The sequence below is a fragment of the Eptatretus burgeri genome, chromosome 3, assembly GCF_056783735.1.
Source record: "Eptatretus burgeri isolate ZD-2024b chromosome 3, Ebu_testis_v1, whole genome shotgun sequence".
NCBI lineage: Eukaryota > Metazoa > Chordata > Myxini > Myxiniformes > Myxinidae > Eptatretus > Eptatretus burgeri.
The window spans coordinates 69,059,997-69,081,724 of NC_140963.1; the positions used below are offsets into that span (position 1 = coordinate 69,059,997).

A 21,728-nucleotide genomic window follows, 5' to 3' on the forward strand; every position below is an offset into this window, starting at 1 on the left:
ACCAGAGTCTGGTCTCCAGAGGCATGAGTCGCATTAACTTTGGCCTACCATTCAATTGCAAAGTTATACAAACACGAACTCTGTTTTCCCATTTTCCTCTTTCCAACAGGAGTCTCATCGAACCGCAGCCGTCATTGACCTCTAATTGTTCTGCAAATGCTGTGCAAATCAGATGCTCCATTTGCATGCTGAGATAAATGCTTATCATTGTCTAAAGTAAATGAAGGTTTTCTGCGTACACACGCCCAACCGAAGACATGCATTCTTTCACAGTTCAATCTGCTAATTATGCTCGATTGTTTTCTCTTTGCTTAAAGGAACTCGTGTGCAAATAAAGCTTTCTTGTATTTTGAATGGCCAAATGCCCTGTGATGTTTTGACCCCCCTCCCAATTTCCAGTTGTATAAAAGGCCATGTATTCTGGCATAGAGGTAGAGATCTGCTTGGACTCTTGAGACAAGCTCTTCTTTCCACATATATGTGTTTTTGTATAATAAACGATCTGTTAAATCATAAAGGATTTTTGCTTTTGATTAGGAATCTCCACCACATCCCAGACTTGAATCCCATTGAGACTTTCTTGAAGGACTTGAAGATTGCAGTTCACCGACGCTCCGCATCCAACTTGACAGAGCTTGAGCAAATCTGCAAGGAAGAATGGGAGAAAATCCCCAAATCCAGATGTGCAAAGCTGATACAGAAGACATACCCAAGAAGACTCGAAGCTGTAATCACTGCCAAAGGCTCTTCTACAAAGTATTGACTCAGGGGGGTTAATACTTATTGACACAAGACATTTCAGCTTTGAAGTTTTAATAGATTTGTAAAAAACTTCTAAAAACATCTTTTCAATTAGAAATTATGGAGTATTTTGTGGAGATTGGTGACAAAAAAAATCTCAATTTAATAAATTTAAAATTCAGGCTGCAACACAACAAAATGTGAAAAAGTCATGGGGTATGAATACTGTATTTTTTGAAGGCACTGCACAATAATACACATACATACATGCAGATAACTGCCTTATTCATTTGATATCGTGGGATGTGAATTAGATGAAATTATTAACTTACCTATATGAGGTCAGGTCAAGCCAGATCAGATCTGTGACTTGCTGCAGGTAACATGTAAACCTGTACTAACCTGTTTCATGGTCAGGTTGTTGGTGACTAAACCATCTCCCCCACCAGGTTTTCTGGTGAGGAGGGTGCATGGACATGGACACACAGCAGGATTAAAAACAAAACCTGTCAAAGGGCAGAAGAGCTCCTTGTGAGCCAACAGCCACCCATATCTGGTGCCCAACTGTGTTTGCGGAGGTCCTCCTGCAGTTGGGTTACTTTTTATAGGAGGTTGGTGGCAGGATTTCCACTCCAGCTCCCATAATACACTTCATTCCACAAAAAACCCACAAATGCAAAGAAAGCTGAAAACCCACACCATGGGAGTATCTCGTGTGCTGCTGTCCTTTGCAGGGCAGCTCAACGAATGATGGGATTGGGACAAAGCCTTTGGGACCCCCATTCCTTGATGATAGGAGGAAAAGGCGTAAGCTTCCTGAGTCAGATTGCGGTGGTGTGTGGCAGAGTAGTACTGAGGTGTTGCCCACTAGATAGTGGTCTCCTTGGGTTAACATGAGGTTGTCACTTTGGGTGGATGCATGGAATGTCCTATCCTGAAGAGAGGATGATCACCTGTCTCTTATCATCAGAGCGCAAGCATTTGAACATTGGTGTTGCAGCACTCTCTGAGGTTCGGTGACTAGATAGTGGCGAGATCATGGTGGGTAGTTAAACTGACTATTGGTATGGTCGCTCTGATGTGTACCATGCCCAAGAAGTTGCTGTAGCTGTGTCCAATAAGCTGACTCCAATGATAATTGAGGTAACACCGGTCAATGAGCATATTATGACATTTAGGATTTGTCACTCCTTGGGTGTCGTTTCCCTGGCCTCTGTATATGCTCTGAATGAGGTGAGTGATCTCACAGTGATCACACATTTTATACCAAGCTCGAGTCTGTGGTTGATCACTGCACCCAGTTGAGATACTGTTTCAGTCTTGGGGGATTTCAATTCATCTAATGGAATTGATCGGGATGTATATGAGACATGTGATGGTTCCCATGGGTCTGGAACTATGAACCAGAATAGCACCAAGTTCCTTGATTTTGCAAGAAGTCATGGACTTAGCTTGGTTGATTCATGGTTTCAGCACCCACAGGCTCATCGCTGTACTTGGTATTCTAACATTGGTGGTGTGGCAAAGGAGATTGACCATGTGCTCGTTGATTGTTGCTGGAAGATGGGGCAGAACTGCAGGGTCTACCGCAGTGCTCAATTCCTCAATACTGACCACAGGCTTGTTGCAGAAAATCTGGTTGCAGCGTAAATCCGGAAGAACGGTACCATCCCAGTCTAGTTTGGACGCTGGCATGTTCAAGGATGAGAGGGTAGCTGAGGAGTTTACGAGCAGGCTGAGTGGGGATTTGGGGGGGTCTGTGTGCTTTGTAGAATCCTGAATAGTTATGGAGTGCCTTCAAGACCACCATCCTTGATGTTGCTGGCGGGTGCCTTGGAACTCACCATAGGGCGAAGAAGAATTTTGTCACTCAAGGAACACTGGATACCATTGACCAGAGTCGCTGGGCCAGGCTTAATGGAAGAGCTGAGCTGATCTGGGAGTCCAGGTGTAAAACTGTACGTGTGTTCTGGGTGAACAAGTAGGCCTATGTGCGAGGAATCTGTGAGGGGGTAGAGCATCACCTGTGTTCAAGTGATTCTCGTCCTGCTGACAAGGGAATTCACACATTGCGTTCCTCCATGCCCATCTATCGGTGTACTGCAGTTGGAGTGGAGGGTGATGAGCTCTTGACAGTGGAGTCCCAATAGAAGGCCCGCTGGGCCGGTTACTTTGAACGGCTGTGCTAGGCTGATCCACCAGCTCTTCAGTTGGATATCAGGGTCCTTGATGATAGGAGGAAAAGTGACCTGACCCTCCAATCAACGGTAATCCACCTTTGTTTGTGATTAACTGATTAAAATGGGGTAAAGCTTCAGGGATCTTTGGCATTCATTCTGAACTTCTCAAGGCTGATGGAAATGCTGTACTCATGTCATTGCATGCAGTTCTGTGCTCTGCCTGGAACAAAGGCATAATCCCAACTGTCTGGAAGAGTGGCCTTGTTGTCCCTTTCTGGAAAGGGAAGGGTGATCACCAAGACTGCAACAATTACCGAGGGGTGACGCTGCTCTCAGTGCCGGGCAATGCCTTTGCTCAGATAATTTTTGACAGGGTTCGTCACCATCTGCTTGAGCACCAGTCCCCAGAGCAGTCAGGCTTTACACCAAATAAGTCAACAATTGATGTATCCTTGCCCTTCAGGTCCTCACCAAATGCAGATGTGTCTTGGACTGTGACCAGGGATCTGAGAAGGAGACTTAAGTACTTTAGTACCAGGTTTCTTTGGAGAATCCTTGGCTATCGCTGGTCGGACTTTGTGTCCAACGAGCAGTTGCTGAGAGAGACTCAAATGAGATTTGTTACCTGCATAGTCTGTGAACATCAGCTGTGGCAGTATGGACATGTGGCTTGTTTTGCTGACGCTGATCCTGCTCATGTGATTCTCTCAGCGAGGGAGCCTCATGAGTGGAGGAGGCCAATGGGATGACCACGTGCCTTATGGTTGCAGCAGATTGATTGGCATCTCAAGGATATGAGGATGGGTCAGGCATCTGCCAGGGGGATGGCCAGACGGAGGCCCCTGGAGTACTGGCGGAAAGTGGACGCAGCGACGCGCTGATCTGGCGCATGCTCCCATACATGACCTGACCGATACGAATACAAGCAGATGGAATACTCATTAACTCCTACTTTCACCATCTTATAGAGTGCACATATGTGGAACACAGGAGCAAATGTACAAAGCTGGTTATCCCATCTGCAAGGTTATGTCATCAACACATTATTATATACTTTGGCAGTAGATGAAGAGGGATTATACAATTTAATCACAAGTGAATGTTCATGTGAGCAGGATCATGAATTTGTTAAAGATCTTAAATAATATTGGAAGTTTTTCAAATGAAGTCATCAAGTTAATTGTATGGTTCGTTTTAATGTACAATACTCTTTATGGAGCATTGGTGTTGCTGAAGCAGTTTATTGGCAAGGGTTCTTCAGGGTGGTTTGCCATTGCATTACAGCCTTGTTTGTCCATGCTCTATCCTTATAAATACCGAGTGTTAAGCAAGGAAGCAGCACGTACATTTTTTTTTTTAAATATAACGTCTTTGGTATGACTCAGCAAGGGTTTGAACCATTGACGTCCCAGACTCAGAGCTGACACCCAAACCATGATGCCACTGAGTCTGGTATCAACCTTCATAAAACACGGTGTGTATTTGTCTGTCCCCCTTCATAAGGACGATTTAAGAAAGGTTTTAAAGGCCAATCCTTTTATACGACTGTGTGTTCACGATGATTTATTTTTCAGGATAAAAAAAAAAATCTCGAATCACAGCTGAACCCCCAACAATGATGCAAACCCACAGCCATGTGCTGCATTCGAAAGAAGAAATCTCACCCACATCAGCAATGTGAGTGATGATTCTCTGATGAAACAAAATATTCAAAAGGCAGTCAAGAGGAATTTTATTTCTGGAGAATTGATTCAATAAAATAGTGTTGAGGCGAAGGGGTGACTATATTTCAATATAAAATGATAATAATAATGCCTTAGTGCATATTAGCTTGCTTTCACAATGTTTTGACCACCTTTTATATGCACACAATGCTTTCCATGAACCATAATAATCAGCAAACATGCTGAATTGCACATGGTTGGAAAAAAACAAAGGGAAAGGTCATACAAAAACATGCATCACTGCAAAGCAGAAGGTTACCAAAACCACAAGGTAAGTTGACAAGTCGGACCAATAACTTGAATTGGCTCCAAGGTCGTTCAAGACCTGCATTTTCCAAACCACAAGCATTTTGACCTTTTGCTTGCTTTTTGTGTCAGGATAAGGCCGGCACGGGTGGTGTTGGCTGTGGTAGAGAGCAACACAAGGTGGTCATCAGAGAGGTCTGATGACCACCTTATTTTGTGAAGTGTCGAGTGCTTCACCCTATTATACATGCCGGTAAAAAGGACCAAAATTAATGAAAAGGACATAATCCTCCACTTTTGCATTGAAGGTTTGTCAAATAGAAATTTTCAATGAGTAAGCAAAATATTCCAATTTTTCAATCATTCAGCATGCAAGTGACAAACTTGGAGCCGAGCGTAAAATTAAAAACAGTACTTCAAGAAAACATCAAATTTAACTGAAGGGAAACTTGGGTACATGGGACACTCCCTCCAACAGCTATTCTTGCATCATGATATGAAGTTTCAATGTGTTGGCTGATCAAGATGGATTTGAGGGTAGAATAGTAGCAGCTGAAACCCAATTCCTATTGAGGTTTCTCCTGATGACTCCATTATACCGGGAGCCAGCGGCATCGAACTCATGTGAACGAGGTACCAATGTTGCACCCCATGGGATGTTGGGACCCACAGCACTAACTCTCAAACTGACCGTCTGCCAGGATCTGGTAGGTGGGTGTGGCCCCCAGGGCCTTTATAGTGACCCCTGAAAAAGGGTCTAGATCATGTATTATAGGTACCGGCTGAAACCAATTCAGAATCGTGCGTTATGATTCCGCGAATATGAAGTGACACGTGACAGACGTTTTGAGTGGTGGAAACCCCCGGCAGATGCCCTTAAAGGGACCCTGAAAAAGGGTCTAGATCATGTTTTCTAGGTACCAGCTGAAACCAATTCAAAATCATAGTCTGGGTTCCCCTGAGTACGAAATGACCCATGACAGACGTTTTGAGTGGTGGAAACCCCCCGGCAGACGCCCTTAAAGGAACTACTTTTGTGACCCCTGAAAAGGGGTCTAGATCATGTATTCTCAGTACCAGCTGAAACCAATTCAGAATTATAGTCTGGGTTTCCCTGAGTACGAAATGACCCAGGACAGACGTTTTGAGTGGTGGAAAAAACCCCGGCAGACACCCTTAAAGGAACCACTTTTGTGACCCCTGACGTCATGGGGGAGTTGAGGTGCCTTTTTGTCAGCACCCCATCACGTAAATCATGGATCCGCTCCTGTGAAACCAAGTCTATATTGCTAAAACTGTTTCCTACACCTAAAAGTGCCGACAGATGTTTGTTTAAACAAGCAAAGCCCAGTTGGTGTGTCTTTGATTAAAGACCGGGTTTCGGAGACTGCAGTTCAGCCTTGATTGTGGACACCTTGTCGTGCTCGTTGCATGTCGTTGCTTGGCAACTGAAAGTGGCACGCTTCTAAAAATACGACGGTGACCTTGGTCTCCACCCGGCCTTTAACGGCATGCCCATGTATATACGACATACGACATACGATACATACGACATATCGTCTATCAAGGAAATTGATTGGAGGTTACGGTGCGCAGAGGATCATCCGTTCGTCATCAGCGGCCCCTTACAAGTATCTCGACAAAGTGGCCAGAAATTGCTGAAGAATGGTAACTTTAAAGACCAATTGGCTGTGTTTGTCCTCGAAGAATGGGGAAAGAATCAATATGGCCCGATTCTTGGGGGAAAGATATTGATTGTGTCGCACGGTGGAAACTGCTGTCGCGACATCTACAATGCACAGAACGAGTGTATCGCTGTCGATCGTCCAAGCCACCTTCAAGGGAAACACAAAGAAGTGGATACTCTGATTGCATTTCATGCCAGTAATGTTGCTGGATGTATTGTGGTCAGAGCATCAGATACAGATGTAATGGCCATCCTTATTCATATGCTGGGAAGACATGTAGAGAGCGGTACGCAGGGACCAACAGTGATCATGGACTGTGGCGTTGCCAACAATCGCCGATACATCGATCTGAATCAAATCGTAAAGGCTTTGGAAGCCATGCAACCTGGACTGTCATTGGCAATCATTGCCATCCACGTCTTTACTGGAACAGACTTCACGACGGCATTCTACCGTAAGGGAAAGGTTGGATTGCTGGATATCCTCATGAAGGACAGTTCCGGCCGGTTCATCAAGGCATTCCGAAACATCAGTACCGCAGACAAACCAGATGAGCCTACTCTACAGGAGTACACCTGCGTAGTGTACGGACAGAGCGGTCAGGTCGACATCAATGAGGCGAGACATGCCAAATTACTGCAAATGACCGGCAAGATCAATCAAGTCAGTAAAGCTTGCACTGTTCTACTCTGGTTTACTTTATTGCCCCTAGAAGTATTTTGTAACTGACCCTGTATCTGATTCATTGGAGTGACACTTTTCATGCATTCTTTTTCTGCAGGATACGCCGCTGGTGAACGTGAAGCAGATCGACTGCGCCCTCCTACCACCCTGCCAGAAAAGTCTGCCAAAGAAGATTGCATGCACCAACTACGTCAGCATGCTGTGGGGTCGTGCCACGACGGCAAATCCGGCACAGGGCCTGGATCCTCTGGACTATGGATGGCGACGAGAGGGTGAATGTCTCGTTCCAGAATGGTTTTCGGGACCCGAAGTGCCAGTCGATCTCTTTCGAGACAACACCAACGTCAGCGACTCCATCACTACTGCCGACACTGAAGATAACGATGTTTCGGAAGACGACACCGACTCTGAGCCATGGAGCGAGGAAGATAGCGAGACACATCGATTCGACGATAGTTTGCAATAACCGAGAATTTACAGAGACAGTGCAGCGAGAGTTAACAGATACAGCAGTGTGCTACATATTATGTCATAGTTAACAGAGGTAGCAGTGCGCGATGTATTATAAGTGAGAGTTAACAGAAACAGCAGCGCGCTATGTATCCTATGTGAAAGTAGAGACAGCACTGTGCTATATTATAAGTTGATAGCTACAGCAGTGAGCTATGTATTATAAGTGAGATTTGATATAGACAGCAGTGAGCTATGTATTATAAGTGAGAGTTGATAGACAGACAGCAGTGAGCTATGTATTATAATTGAGAGTTGATATAGACAGTAGTGAGCTATGTATTATAAGTGAGAGTTGATAGACAGACAGCAGTGAGCTATGTATTATAAGTGAGAGTTGATATAGACAGTACTGAGCTATGAAATTAGGTGAGAGTTTACAGAGACAGTAGTGGACTGTGAGTGAGTGTTGACGACAGAGAGACGAGCGTGTTGTATGTGATGAGACCAGCGCAGTGGAAAGCGGTTTAGACAAAGCTACGTGTATTTGCATGACTTGAGAGTTGTCATAAACAGTTACAGCAAAGATATAAATAGCCCATACACCCATAAAGTTACACATTCTCAAGTAATCGTAATTGTTTTCAAAAACTAATATGGGAATTCATTCAAAATCCGCGATATTTCGTCGAATATTTCTGCTAATTTACTTCGATAGGGTACGAGGTGTTATTGCTATTCAGTGGTTTGAGTATTTTTTTATTTCGCGGGTGTGCCCCTTTAACTGGCAGCAGACAGTTACAGAATGCAGTCGATTTGCAATATGATTATATACTGTATTGATAGTTGACTAGAGATGATGTGCTATGTCTTTTGATTTCCCGAGTGGTTCTCCCACCGAAACGTCTGCCATGGGACATTTCGTGTCACCCCAACGATTCTCATTTGGCACAATATAGTGATCTAGAGCACCTGCTCAGAGGTGGGTGTCTGCCAGGGGGTGTCTACGACTCAAAACGTCTGTCCTGGGTCATTTCCTACTCAGGGAAACCCAGACTATGATTCTGAATTGGTTTTGGCCGGTACCGAGAATACATGATCGAGACCCCTTTTCAGGGGTCACAAAAGTGGTTCCTTTAAGGGCGTCTACCGGGGGGTTTCCACCACCCAAAACGTCTGTCACGTGTCACTTCATATTCGTGGAATCATAACGCACGATTCTGAATTGGTTTCAGCCGGTACCTAGAATACATGATCTAGACCCTTTTTCAGGGGTCACTATAAAGGCCCTGGGGGCCACACCCACCTACCAGATCCCGGCAGACTGTCAGTTTGGGAGTTAGTGCTGTGGGTCCCAACATCCCATGGGGTGCAACATTGGAACCTCGTTCACATGGGTTCGATGCCCCTGGCTGCGGGTCTACATCTTTACTTATTCTGGTTCCTTCTAATGACTCCAATGCAGTATTTGGTCTCTCATTTGATCGTTAATGATATTAAGTGCAAAGTAAAAGTGCCAATGTTTTGTTAGTGATATCAAATATCAATGTGTTGTTAATGATATTAAGTGCCAGTGTGTTGTTAGTGATATTAAATATTCATGTTTTTTAATGCTATCGAATATCAATGTGTTATTAATGATATTAAGTGCCAATTGTTATTAATGATATTAAGTGCCAATGTGTTATTAATTAGATTAAGTGCCAATGTGTTGTTAATGATATTAAATATCAATGTGTTGTTAATGATATGAAGTACCAATGTGTTATTAATGATATTAAATGTCAATGTATTAATGATATTAAATATCAATGTGTTGTTCATGATATTAAATATCAATGTGTTAATGATATTAAATATCAATGTGTTGTTAATGATATGAAGTACCAATGTGTTATTAATGATATTAAATGTCAATGTATTAATGATATTAAATATCAATGTGTTGTTCATGATATTAAATATCAATGTGTTAATGATATTAAATATCAATGTGTTATTAATGATATTAAATGCCAATTGTTATTAATGACATTAAATATCAATGTGTTGCTCATGATATTAAATATCAAGATGTTGTTCATGATATAAAATATCATTGTGTTGTTAATGATATTAAGTATCAATGTGTTGTTAATGATATAAAATATCATTGTGTTGTTAATGATATTAAGTATCAATGTATTGTTAATGATATAAAACATCATTGTGTTGTTAATGATATTAAGTGTCAATGTGTTGTTAATGATATTAAATATCAGTGTGTTGTTAATGATATTGAGTGCCAATGTGTGGTTAATGATATTAGATATCAATGTATCAATGTATAATATCAATGTTCATGATATTAAGTATTGTTGCGGTTCTGGAAACAGCATCCCTCCAAAGCAATAGCAACCATCATACAGCGGTCCCTAAACAGTTATTCCATTATTATATGTTTAGATAGTCCCTTCCCTTTTGTCCAGCGGGACAACCGGAGAGTGCGTTGTGTGGATCCCATAGTTCGGTCTGATTATATCTCGATCTTCATTCCTACTCTTTTCCTCTTCTTCCTGAAATAAATCAAAGCAAGCACTGCACTGCACTCAGACAGCCACCTGTAAAAACTGCAGCCACGCTCTCAACGTATGCGTCTTCGCGAAGGCTAACCATACAAGCAAACAATAAACAACCGACACCCACTGTACAGGACGCACGAGGTGTGTTCTTTTCAACCCATTTCTGCATTTAATAATTCCATCTATCTTATTCTTCAACTCAACCCTCCATATATAATTATAACCAAACTTTTTCCTCAATTCCCTGACACAGATCAGGGCTGGCACCATGCATCCCACCGCCTTTGGTAACCATGAACACAATGCTCAATGGTGGGCAGACCCACACACTGGCCACATGCTTAATGGCGGACTCGCACGCGGCCATGATACTTTATCATCGTGCAGAACGAGGCACGAATAACACACATCTTTGGTCGGATCTGCACATGGGGTTACAATGGCATCTTACCATCGGTCTTCACTCACCACGACGGCAACAAATGTCTCCCACGGATGGCAGACATCCTCCCGCACATCCGCCTCAATACAACTGCTACCAGGCAGACGCATGCTGTGCGCCGGATCACTCGGGCCGCGTCGCGCACCATGGAGCAGGCACATTGACTAGTGCCAACCATGGGTCGCTGGGGCACAGTACGGAGTTCATTGCAAGGCAATTTATGTCACGGTGCTCGGAGCAAGACAATTCCGCAGTTTGGAACCATCTGGCCGGAAGTGAAGTGGAGCCGCTTCAGGTTATGGCGGCTGGCCCGTGTGCTGACCGGGGCCCAACCAGAGTGCCCGATTCGGGTGATGACACATCGCTTTGTATTGTTCATGATATTAAATATCAGTGTGCTTTCAATGTTATTAAATATCAGTGTGTTGTTCAAGATAGTAAATATCAGTGTGTTGTTCATGATATTAAATATCAATGTGTTGTTGATGATATTAAATATCAATGTGTTGTTAATGATAGTAAATATCAATGTGTTGTTAATGATATTGTATGTCAATGTGTTGTTAATGATATTATATATCAAAGTGTTGTTAATGATATTAAATATCAACGTGTTGTTAATGATATTAAATATCAGTGTGTTGTTCATGATAGAGTGTCAATATGTTGTTAATGATATTAAATATTAATGTGTTGTTAATGGTAATCAATATCAATGTGTTGTTAATGATATTAAATATCAACGTGTTGTTAATGATATTAAATATCAGTGTGTTGTTAATGATATTGAGTGTCAATTTGTTGTTAATGATATTAAATATTAATGTGTTGCTAATGGTATTCAATAATGATATTAAATATCAATATGTTGTTTACGATATTAAATATCAATGTGTTGTTAAAGGTATTCAATATCAATGTGTTGTTAATGATATTAAATATCAATATGTTGTTTATGATATTCAATATCAATATGTTGTAAATGATATTAAATATCAATATGTTGTTTATGATATTCAATATCAATGTTTTGTAAATGATATTAAATATCAACATGTTATTCATGATATGAAGTGTCAACGTGTTGTCATTGATATTAAATATCAATGTGTTGTTAAGGATATTAAATATCAATGTGTTGTTTATGATATTAAATACCAATGTGTTGTTCATGATATTAAATATCAATGTGTAATTGATGATATTAAATATCAGTGTGTTGTGAATGATATCGAGTGTCAATGTGTTGTTAATGATATTAAGTATCAATGTGTTGTTAATGATATAAAAAAATCAATGTGTTGTTAATGATATTAAAAATCAGTGTGTTGTTGATGATATTGAGTGCCAATGTGTTGTTCATGATATTAAATATCAATGTGTTGTTCTTGATATGAAATATCAATGTGTTGTTCTTGATATGAAATATCAATGTGTTGTTCATGATATTAAACATCAGTGTGTTTTTAATAATATTGAGTGTCAATATGTTGTTAATGATATTAAATATCAATGTGTCGTTTATGATATTCAATATCAATGTGTTGTCATTGATATTAAATATCAATGTGTTGTAAATGATATTAAGTGCCAATGTGTTAATGATATTAAATATCAACTTGTTATTCATGATATTAAATATCAATGTGTTCCTGATATTAAATATCAGTGTGTTGTTAATGATATTAAATATAAATGTGTTGTTAATGATATTAAATATAAATGTGTTGTTAATGATATTAAATATAAATGTGTTGTCAATGATATTAAGTGCCAATGTGTTGTTAATGATATTAAGTGCCAATATGTTGTTAATGATATTAAGTGCCAATGTGTTGTTAATAATATTAAATATTAATGTGTTATTAATAATATTAAATATTAATGTGTTGTTCATGATATTAAATGTGAATGTGTTTATGATATTAAATACCAATGTGTTGTTCATGATATTAAATATCAATATGTTGTTTATGATATTCAATATCAATGTTTTGTAAATGATATTAAATATCAACATGTTATTCATGATATGAAGTGTCAACGTGTTGTCATTGATATTAAATATCAACATGTTATTCATGATATGAAGTGTCAACGTGTTGTCATTGATATTAAATATCAATGTGTTGTTAAGGATATTAAATATCAATGTGTTGTTTATGATATTAAATATCAATGTGTAATTGATGATATTAAATATCAGTGTGTTGTGAATGATATCGAGTGTCAATGTGTTGTTAATGATATTAAGTATCAATGTGTTGTTAATGATATAAAAAAATCAATGTGTTGTTAATGATATTAAAAATCAGTGTGTTGTTTATGATATTGAGTGCCAATGTGTTGTTCATGATATTAAATATCAATGTGTTGTTCTTGATATGAAATATCAATATGTTGTTCTTGATATGAAATATCAATGTGTTGTTCATGATATTAAACATCAGTGTGTTTTTAATGATATTGAGTGTCAATATGTTGTTAATGATATTAAATATCAATGTGTCGTTTATGATATTCAATATCAATGTGTTGCCATTGATATTAAATATCAATGTGTTGTAAATGATATTCAATATCAATGTGTTGCCATTGATATTAAATATCAATGTGTTGTAAATGATATTAAGTGCCAATGTGTTGTTAATGATATTAAATATCAACTTGTTATTCATGATATTAAATATCAATGTGTTCCTGATATTAAATATCAGTGTGTTGTTAATGATATTAAATATAAATGTGTTGTTAATGATATTAAATATAAATGTGTTGTTAATGATATTAAGTGCCAATGTGTTGTTAATGATATTAAGTGCCAATATGTTGTTAATGATATTAAGTGCCAATGTGTTGTTAATAATATTAAATATTAATGTGTTATTAATAATATTAAATATTAATGTGTTGTTCATGATATTAAATGTGAATGTGTTTATGATATTAAATACCAATGTGTTGTTCATGATATTAAATATCAAATGTGTTCTTCATGATATTAAATATCAATGTGTTATTACTGATATTAAATATCAATGTGTTGTGAATGATATTGAGTGTCAATGTGTTGTTTATGATATTAAGTATCAATGTGTTGTTCATGATATTATATATCAATGTGTTGTTCATGATATTAAATACCAATGTGTTGTTCATGATATTAAATATCAAATGTGTTCTTCATGATATTAAATATCAATGTGTTATTAATGATATTAAATATCATTGTGTTGTGAATGATATTAAGTAACAATGTGTTGTTCATGATATTATATATCAATGTGTTGTTAATGATATTAAATATCAATGTGTTGTTAATGATATTAAATATAAATGTGTTGTTCATGATATGAAGTGCCAATGTGTTGTTAATTATTTCAAATGCCAATGTGTTGTTCATGATATGTAGTGCCAATGTGTTATTAATTATTTCAAATGCCAATGTGTTGTTCATGATATGTAGTGCCAATGTGTTGTTCATGATATTGAATGCAAACACATCGACAATTAAATTGTTAAGATCCATTGACACAATATCAATGGCCACAACTCGTTGTTATAGGGTAGTGTCTCAATGCACCCACATTTCCCACAAAACAAAACAATTACTTCAAAATAAATAACTTTTCCTGAGCAATGCTCCCCATTTTATTTTTCTCCCTCTATTTTGGGCTATATACTTACAGATCAAGCCTCACAAATGAGCAATCATCCTTTTCCATTATTTTTTCTTTTATTCAAGTTTTTTTTTGAACAACCAAATATCAATTCCTTCTTTGACACAATCATGTCACTTGGAAAAAAAAAGTTACTTTTTATGCTGTATAGATGTGCCAAATACAGTTTATAAAATTTACTGATTCACAGCACAGCCACCAGTGCCCAGGCCTTGTCTGCCATTGTTTTTAATGCCATTATAATGGTACTGCATGCTCCTATTTCTGTCATCAGACAAGCAATTGCCAATCTTATTAGGTTTTTGGAGGTGCATTTCATCGAAATGCATTGCATGGAGCTACACAAGCATGGCTTATATAACTCCTATTAAATTAAGGTAGCAGAACAAGAATATCAAATCTGTATAAAAATGATCTTCCTGGAAAGAATAGATCATTTCCTATGAAAAAACAACATTCCCTTAAATCATCTCCAGCCCTGTCAGAGTTTATTGTAACATTATCTGATTTTCATGCACAAAACATCAGGTCATAACTTTGGCTATTTGGCCCAGTAACTCCTTGTAATTAATTATGCTGTACATTGCTTGTGGTTAGTTTCCCAAGCTCGAGGCTTAGTAACAATGTTCTTGCGTACAAGTTGCTAGAATGAATGTTGGCTACTTCAGATCTTTCTTGCTAAGTTGCTGGTGTCAAGAGTTGGACTGAAGTTGAAGGAGTTATGGAAATATATTCCTGCCATAACCAGGTTAGCTGGTGAGAAAAAAAACAGAAGGGCTAGAAGAAAGAATATCATTATTCTTCTCTTCCACCTTCACCACCTCCTCTTCTGATTGGTGGGTGCCCAATAATGTGGTATGCCAGAGGGCATGGAGATGGGATGGGGAGGGGAGGAGGATGTGTGGGAGGGGCACGACCTGTAATTGGGAATGGTGGAGTAATGGTGGAGGGAGGAGGAGAAAGGGGAGAAAGACGAGCAGCATTTGGGGGAGAAGGAGATGATGGAGTGCCAATTGGAGTTTGAAGGGGAGGTGAAGGGGAAGTGTCATGCCCAACACCTCCACCTCTTGTTCCTCTTCTCCCATCTCCAGTACTACCATCTTCATTATGGCTTGAGAGCTCAGGCCATGAGATCGACTGGAGGAAGAAGAGTGATGGTGAAAGTTATTTTTTTAATTCAAAAAGTGAACAATGTTGATTATGGAGAACAGTGAATTGGTAACCAGTGTATATATTCTGGGAACAATTAAGAATATTTCATTTTTGGTGAAGTACATCATAGGCAGAACCATTTGGATTAACAAAATATTGAGAGACAAAGAAAGCCTAGGGCAGGCTGGAATTAACAAAGGCATTTAAGGGCTTCCATTGCCTCCTACATACAGTATTCAGGGAAGTGAAATCATGTCAAATGATATCAGAATGATATACTATTCAATATTCATCCATTAATCAGGGTATGCATTTCATGTTACAGCTGTGAAATATATGACATCAAGGGGAATTTTGGCTAATTGGAGGAAAGATGTGGCTGCCTCCATATAAATTTCTGAGATGTCTCCGATTTGTCTCTCCCTGGCTATCTTATCTCTTGTTTTGATTGATCCTTCCCCAACCTGGGGGTGGTGGTGGTTTCTATGTCAAAAACTCCATTCCTCGATGCAAGATGTCCACACTAACCCCTCCTATCCCACTGGAATTCCTCCAGGCAACTGTCTCATATTTACTTGTGTCGTGTACAGTCCGCTTAATGATGATAACTCCATACTGTATATATACCTCTATTTTTACCAATATTGATCAACTCATAACCATCAATCCCAACTGTTTTCGTCATTTGTAGCGAACACCATCTCTGTTTCTTCATCTACCACTATCCCACTGTCATTCCCTCATCCACCCAATCAAAAACTGCTCCATAGAACTCTAAAAGATTTGTTAGACAGGAACTACCTTTGGTAAACCCATGCTGACTACCTTTAATTAGTTTGTATATATTTTAATGGTTCCTCATCTGATCCCTCATTAATGTCTCCAACACCTTCCCTACACTTGAAGTCAAACTAATAGGTCAAAAATTTCCCAATTCTTCTCTGAATCCTTTCTAAAATAATGGTGTTACATTTGCAACTCTCCAATCCTCCGGTACCTGTTTTGACTCCAGTGAGCTATTGAAAATATCCGTTACCATCTCGCTTACCTGCTCAGCCACCTCCATAGATTCTCTCAGGTGCATATTATCTGGCCCCGGAGCCTTATCTACTCTTAGATTACCTAGCCATTCCTTTACTTCCTCCACTCCAACCTGGATCTTCTGTAAAAGCCCTTTCTCACCTCCTTGATAGATAGTCTCATCAATTGGCAATTCTCCTGACCGTTCTTGTGTAAAAGTTGAAGAAAAATACCTGTTTAATAAGCCTGCCGTCTCACTTTCATCACTAACCACTCTACTGATACTTTTCCTCAATGGGCCCACACTCATCCTAACCTGTTCTTTCCCCTGATATACTTAAAGAAAGTCTTGCTATTATGTTTAATATTCTTCACCATGTCCTTCTCATACTCTCTTTTGGCTTGCCGAATTATTTTCTGAACTTACCTCTGTTTACTCCGATAGTGATATAAATCTAACTCCAGTCCTGTTATTTTATACCGAATAAATTCCCTCTCATTATTCAACCACCCTGGCCTCTTTCTGATTCCAGTTTTACACATCAATGAAATGTACTTACTCTGCACTCTACACCTTTGGTCCTTAAAGGTTTCCCATTTTACTGATGCTGATTGTCCTATTGTTCCCAATATTCATCACCCAATTATCTCCTCACACCCTGAAGGTTTGCCTTCCTAAAAATTTAATAGCCTTACCCTACTATCCTGAACTCTAACCCTTAACAAAGTCTTTGCACACACGATGTTCTGGTCACTTGCTCCTCAATTATCCCCGTCCTCCACCTCAGACACCATATTGGGATCATGACTTAAAAGGAGGTCTTACACTGCACTCCCCCTCATGGGGTTATCCACAAACTGGGTTAAAAAGCAATCTTGGAATAAAACTAGGAAATCCTCATCTGCTCTGCCCTTTCCCTGTTTCTGGACCCAATCTATCCCTGGCAAGTTAAAATCCTCCATAATAAATACTCTTCCCTTACCATATGCCCTTTTGAATTCCTCGTGTGCTCTCCTTCCTCCTTTTCCTTCACACCCAGAGCCCTATAAAGCATCCTACCAGTATCTTACTGTTTTTACAATCTCTAATCTCTACTCATACAGAATTCTCCACGTTAATTCCCTCCTTAATGTCACCCCTTTCTCTTGATGCAATGCTGTCTGTTACCCAGATTGCTACTCCTCCTCCGATTCTCTCCTTCCTCTCACACCGATACACCTTGGAGCCTTCTAATCCTGTCCTCCAGTTACTCTCCTCCTTAAACCATGTCTCACTCACTGCAACTATATCGTAATCCTCACTATCCACAGCTCTTCCATCTTATTATTTAAACTTCTGGCATTGGTAAAGAATATGTTTAACTTTTCCCTTCCTGAAATTCTATTTTCTTGTCTGACCTTACTCATCCCAATTACATTATCAATTCTTTCCTCAATAGCTTCCCTACCCTCCACTGACCAAAAAGCCTGAATTCCTTCCTCAATTCCCACTGAAAACCTTGCTGTCCCCTTTCTATTTAACATATGGCCATCATTCTGGAAACACTCCCTTTGTCCCTGAAATGATTCCCACTGCTTCTTAAATGTAAAACCTTCCTCCCTACACCATTCTTCCAGCCATTGGTTGATATCCATTGCTATACTCATAATTTCTTTATCATTTACTAATCTTGGGAGTATCCCAGAAAACATGACCTCACACCCTTTGCTTTCAGCCACTTACCCAATATTCTGTGTCTATTTTTCAAAACCTCCAAGTTAACTTTCCTTAAATAATTCGCTCCTCGGTGGACCACAACCAACTTCTTCCTGCCATGATGACCCGATACAATATCGTTATGGGGAGGAAGGAAGGAATGGGGGAGGGGGGAGGAAGACAGACAGGGAGATATAGATTGTCATCAGTTGATTTGCAGTATACAACATTGTGCCGGAGTGTGTATCGGCTCTGCTTAACTTGTAAAATTACACAAGCTTGGAGTTAATCAGCCTGCCGGTTTTGATATTGATTGAATAAAGAACCTCAGGGTTTTGTGATATCCTGTTAGCACTTTGTCATTATATTGTGTGCACCCCCTCCATCCCCTCATTCAATGCAACTCAAACTACAATCGAGACAAGGCAGAATGTCTCAACTCACCGTTTGCGACCAAATATTGTGGACCCAATACATCAGTTTTGTCCTCTTACCCCTCATAGCCAATTCCTTATTGATTCTGAGAAGTTCGCACCTGAGGAGGACAACATTCAGTCCAGCCTCAATTCTTCATTGGCAATGGGCCCAGATAGTATCAGTTCAACCTTCTCTCATCCTGTCTTGATTCTCTTCTTTGCCATTCGTCAAGCAGTCCTTTGGCCACCTCCCATCTGCCTGGAAGTCTGCTAACATTCCACAATCCCTTCCATTTGCAGGAACGGTACAAAATCTTTTTTTAAATTTCAACCATAGGTGAGGTTCATAAGCTTTAAATTACAAGTAATATAATGAAGTCCGTCATCACTGCAGATGTCACGTGTTCCATCTTTTCCAGCAGCCTGATCACTAACCATCACTTTGAATTCTGTCCCAGTTACTCACTTATGGACATACTGCTTCTCCTCTCTAAGCAATGGTTCGAGGCCATAAATATCAATAATATGTCAGGTCCGTTTCCCTGGACACAACTCGGACATTCGACATCTGGCATCTTGCTCTGCTTGTCAAGTTTGCTGCCTGTGCCACACAAGGCTGAAGGCTGCCTTCATTCCCAGCATTCTAGATTCCCCCACCCACACAGACATGTTGCATCCCCTCTTCTCTCCTCTAGGATTGGAGGCTGGAGTGCCCCAGGGCAATGCCTTATGCCCAATCTTGTTCCTCATGAACAAAACCTCTCCAATGCTATGGAAAACCCGATATTCCTTTTTGCAGATGACTCCACATTGTGTCATACACTTAGTGCCCTGTCTCAAGAACATGCAGCTGTGTTGCTCTCTGCTGATTTGTAATTGATTCGATGATAGTCAAATAATTGGAACACATTTTTCATTCCTGACAAATCTTAGTTTCACCTTCTCACTCCAGAAAGAGAATCAAACACACCCACCTATCTATTTTCATGGTCAACCACTGGAAGAGTTTCAGTCTCGTTCAACCTCCAGACCTCATCTTCACCTATGAACTCTCCTGAACTGACTATATAGAAAAGCTGCCATGAAAAGCCAGTCACAGTTGGGCATCCTCCGTCATTCTTAGCATGGCGCATCAGCTTGCATCCGGGGCCAAAGAGGGGCTGGGGTCGGCACACTGCCAAAGCTGCGAGCCATGGCACCACAAGCAATGACTTGAAGGAACTTGTTCATTCCAGCATCACAGATATTAAAGCTACTTTGGCTAGCTTTGAGGATGCCCTCAAGTACCAGGCTGGACATACTACAGAGCTGGAGAAGCACATGATGCCTATCAAAAAGAAAATTATCACCAGATAAAAGATGGATGATAACCATGACAATCTTCTCAAGAAGGCAGAGGTAGCGGAAAAGAAATTGGAACAGTTCTCCCAGAAAAATAATGTGAGCATTATGAGATTCGTACAAGAAGCTAACAAAAATCAATTGCCTTGGCCTCGAGCTTCTGCAGCAGCACTTTGATTATATAGAACCTTCACATCAAGAGAGCTCACCGGGATAGACACCACATCGTTGAGAAACCATAGCACATCCTTCTAAAGCTGTTATCCTGCCAGGACAAGTGTTTCATTACATCTCATCAATGTGAGAAGCTAGCAAATGTTCTCTTAAACAAAACTGATGATCTCATCAAGAAGGATCTTGAGGAGAAAAGGAAATGCTCACGGGAAGTGCAAGCAATGTATAATGTGGGGACTTGTCCACACTCTCAGCTGGGAAATGGTGTACAAAGCACAGGATCATTGCAGATTTATATGAGGGGCAGTCAATAAGTAACCTTAAAATGGTGACATAAATTCAAGAATGTAATGTGTGTCATTGTAGATGACACGTGTTATATGGGTAAGAGTCATGTTTTGCCTGTTTTAGACATTGAGTGTATGATGTCAGTAGACAGTAGAACAGTTCCAAGATGGCAGCTCCCATAGAAGCATGCACCAGGGAGGAGCAACGTTCTGTCATCTGTTTCTTGGGAAGTGAGGGTGTGAATCCCAGTGAAATCCATCGCAGAATAAAGATGCAATATGGTGATGCATGTTTATCGCTGCAGCAGGTGTATGACTGGGACAGGAAGTTTAAAAGTGGCGTGTCCAGTATGGCAGATGCTGCTCGCTCGAGCCGGCCTCACACAGCCGACACACCAGAAATTGCTGCAGGAATTGAGCGCATGCTAAGGGAAAACCGTTACATTACGCTGGATGAAGTGGTCTCCGAATTGAACATTAGCCATGGTTCAGCACACCATATCATTCACAACGTGCTGGGGTTCCGCAAAGTGTTTGAGCTAGACAACTCGCATCCAAACTGAAAGAACTCCACTTTTAAAGTTCCTGTCCCTGTCGTACACCTGCTGCAATGATAAACATGCGTCACCGTATTGCATTTTCATTCTGCGATGGATTTCACTGGGATTCACACCCTCACTTCCCAAGAAATGGATGACAGAACGTTGCTCCTCCCTGGCGCATGCTTCTAAGGGAGCGGCCATCTTGGAACTGCTCCACTGACATCATACGCTCAATGTTGCCAGATCTAAAACAAGTCAAACGTGACTCTTACCCTTAGATATAACATATGTCGTCCACGACACACATTACATTCTCAAATTTATATCGCCATTTTAAGGTTACTTATTGACTGCCCCTCGCATCAAAATTCCAGCAACCAAACCTCATCTCCCACCCGTGGCAAAACTGGAGCTATGGGTGTTTCAACTCACTTGCCTACATCTTTATTAAAGGACGAACGTTTTATTTTCTTATCAATTTGAGAAGCGAGCAAATGCATCATTATACACAATCAATGATCTCACCAAGAAGAATTTTGATGAGTAAAGGAAATTGTTGTGGTAATGCAAGCATTGTATAATATGGGAATCCACCCTCATTATACTTCTCAGCCGGGAAATGGTGTACAAAGTACGGGAACACTGTGGATTTCTACTACACTCTCAGCAACCAAACCTCACCTCCCACCTTCCAACCAAACCTC

General features: G+C 40.0%; 1 protein-coding gene across 3 annotated transcripts in view; it reads right to left on the bottom strand.

The window, feature by feature from the left end:
- LOC147030131 (transmembrane protein 266-like) overlaps positions 1 to 21,728 on the bottom strand; it is a 71,035-nt gene continuing 49,307 nt past the window's right edge. The window contains exon 7 of one of the 3 annotated variants that reach the window (XM_085873853.1): positions 1 to 645. In XM_085873853.1, the coding sequence (XP_085729979.1) occupies positions 604 to 645 (42 nt within the window). In that variant the 3' untranslated portion in view covers positions 1 to 603. The other 2 variants (XM_085873850.1, XM_085873852.1) reach the window with 2 other exon arrangements.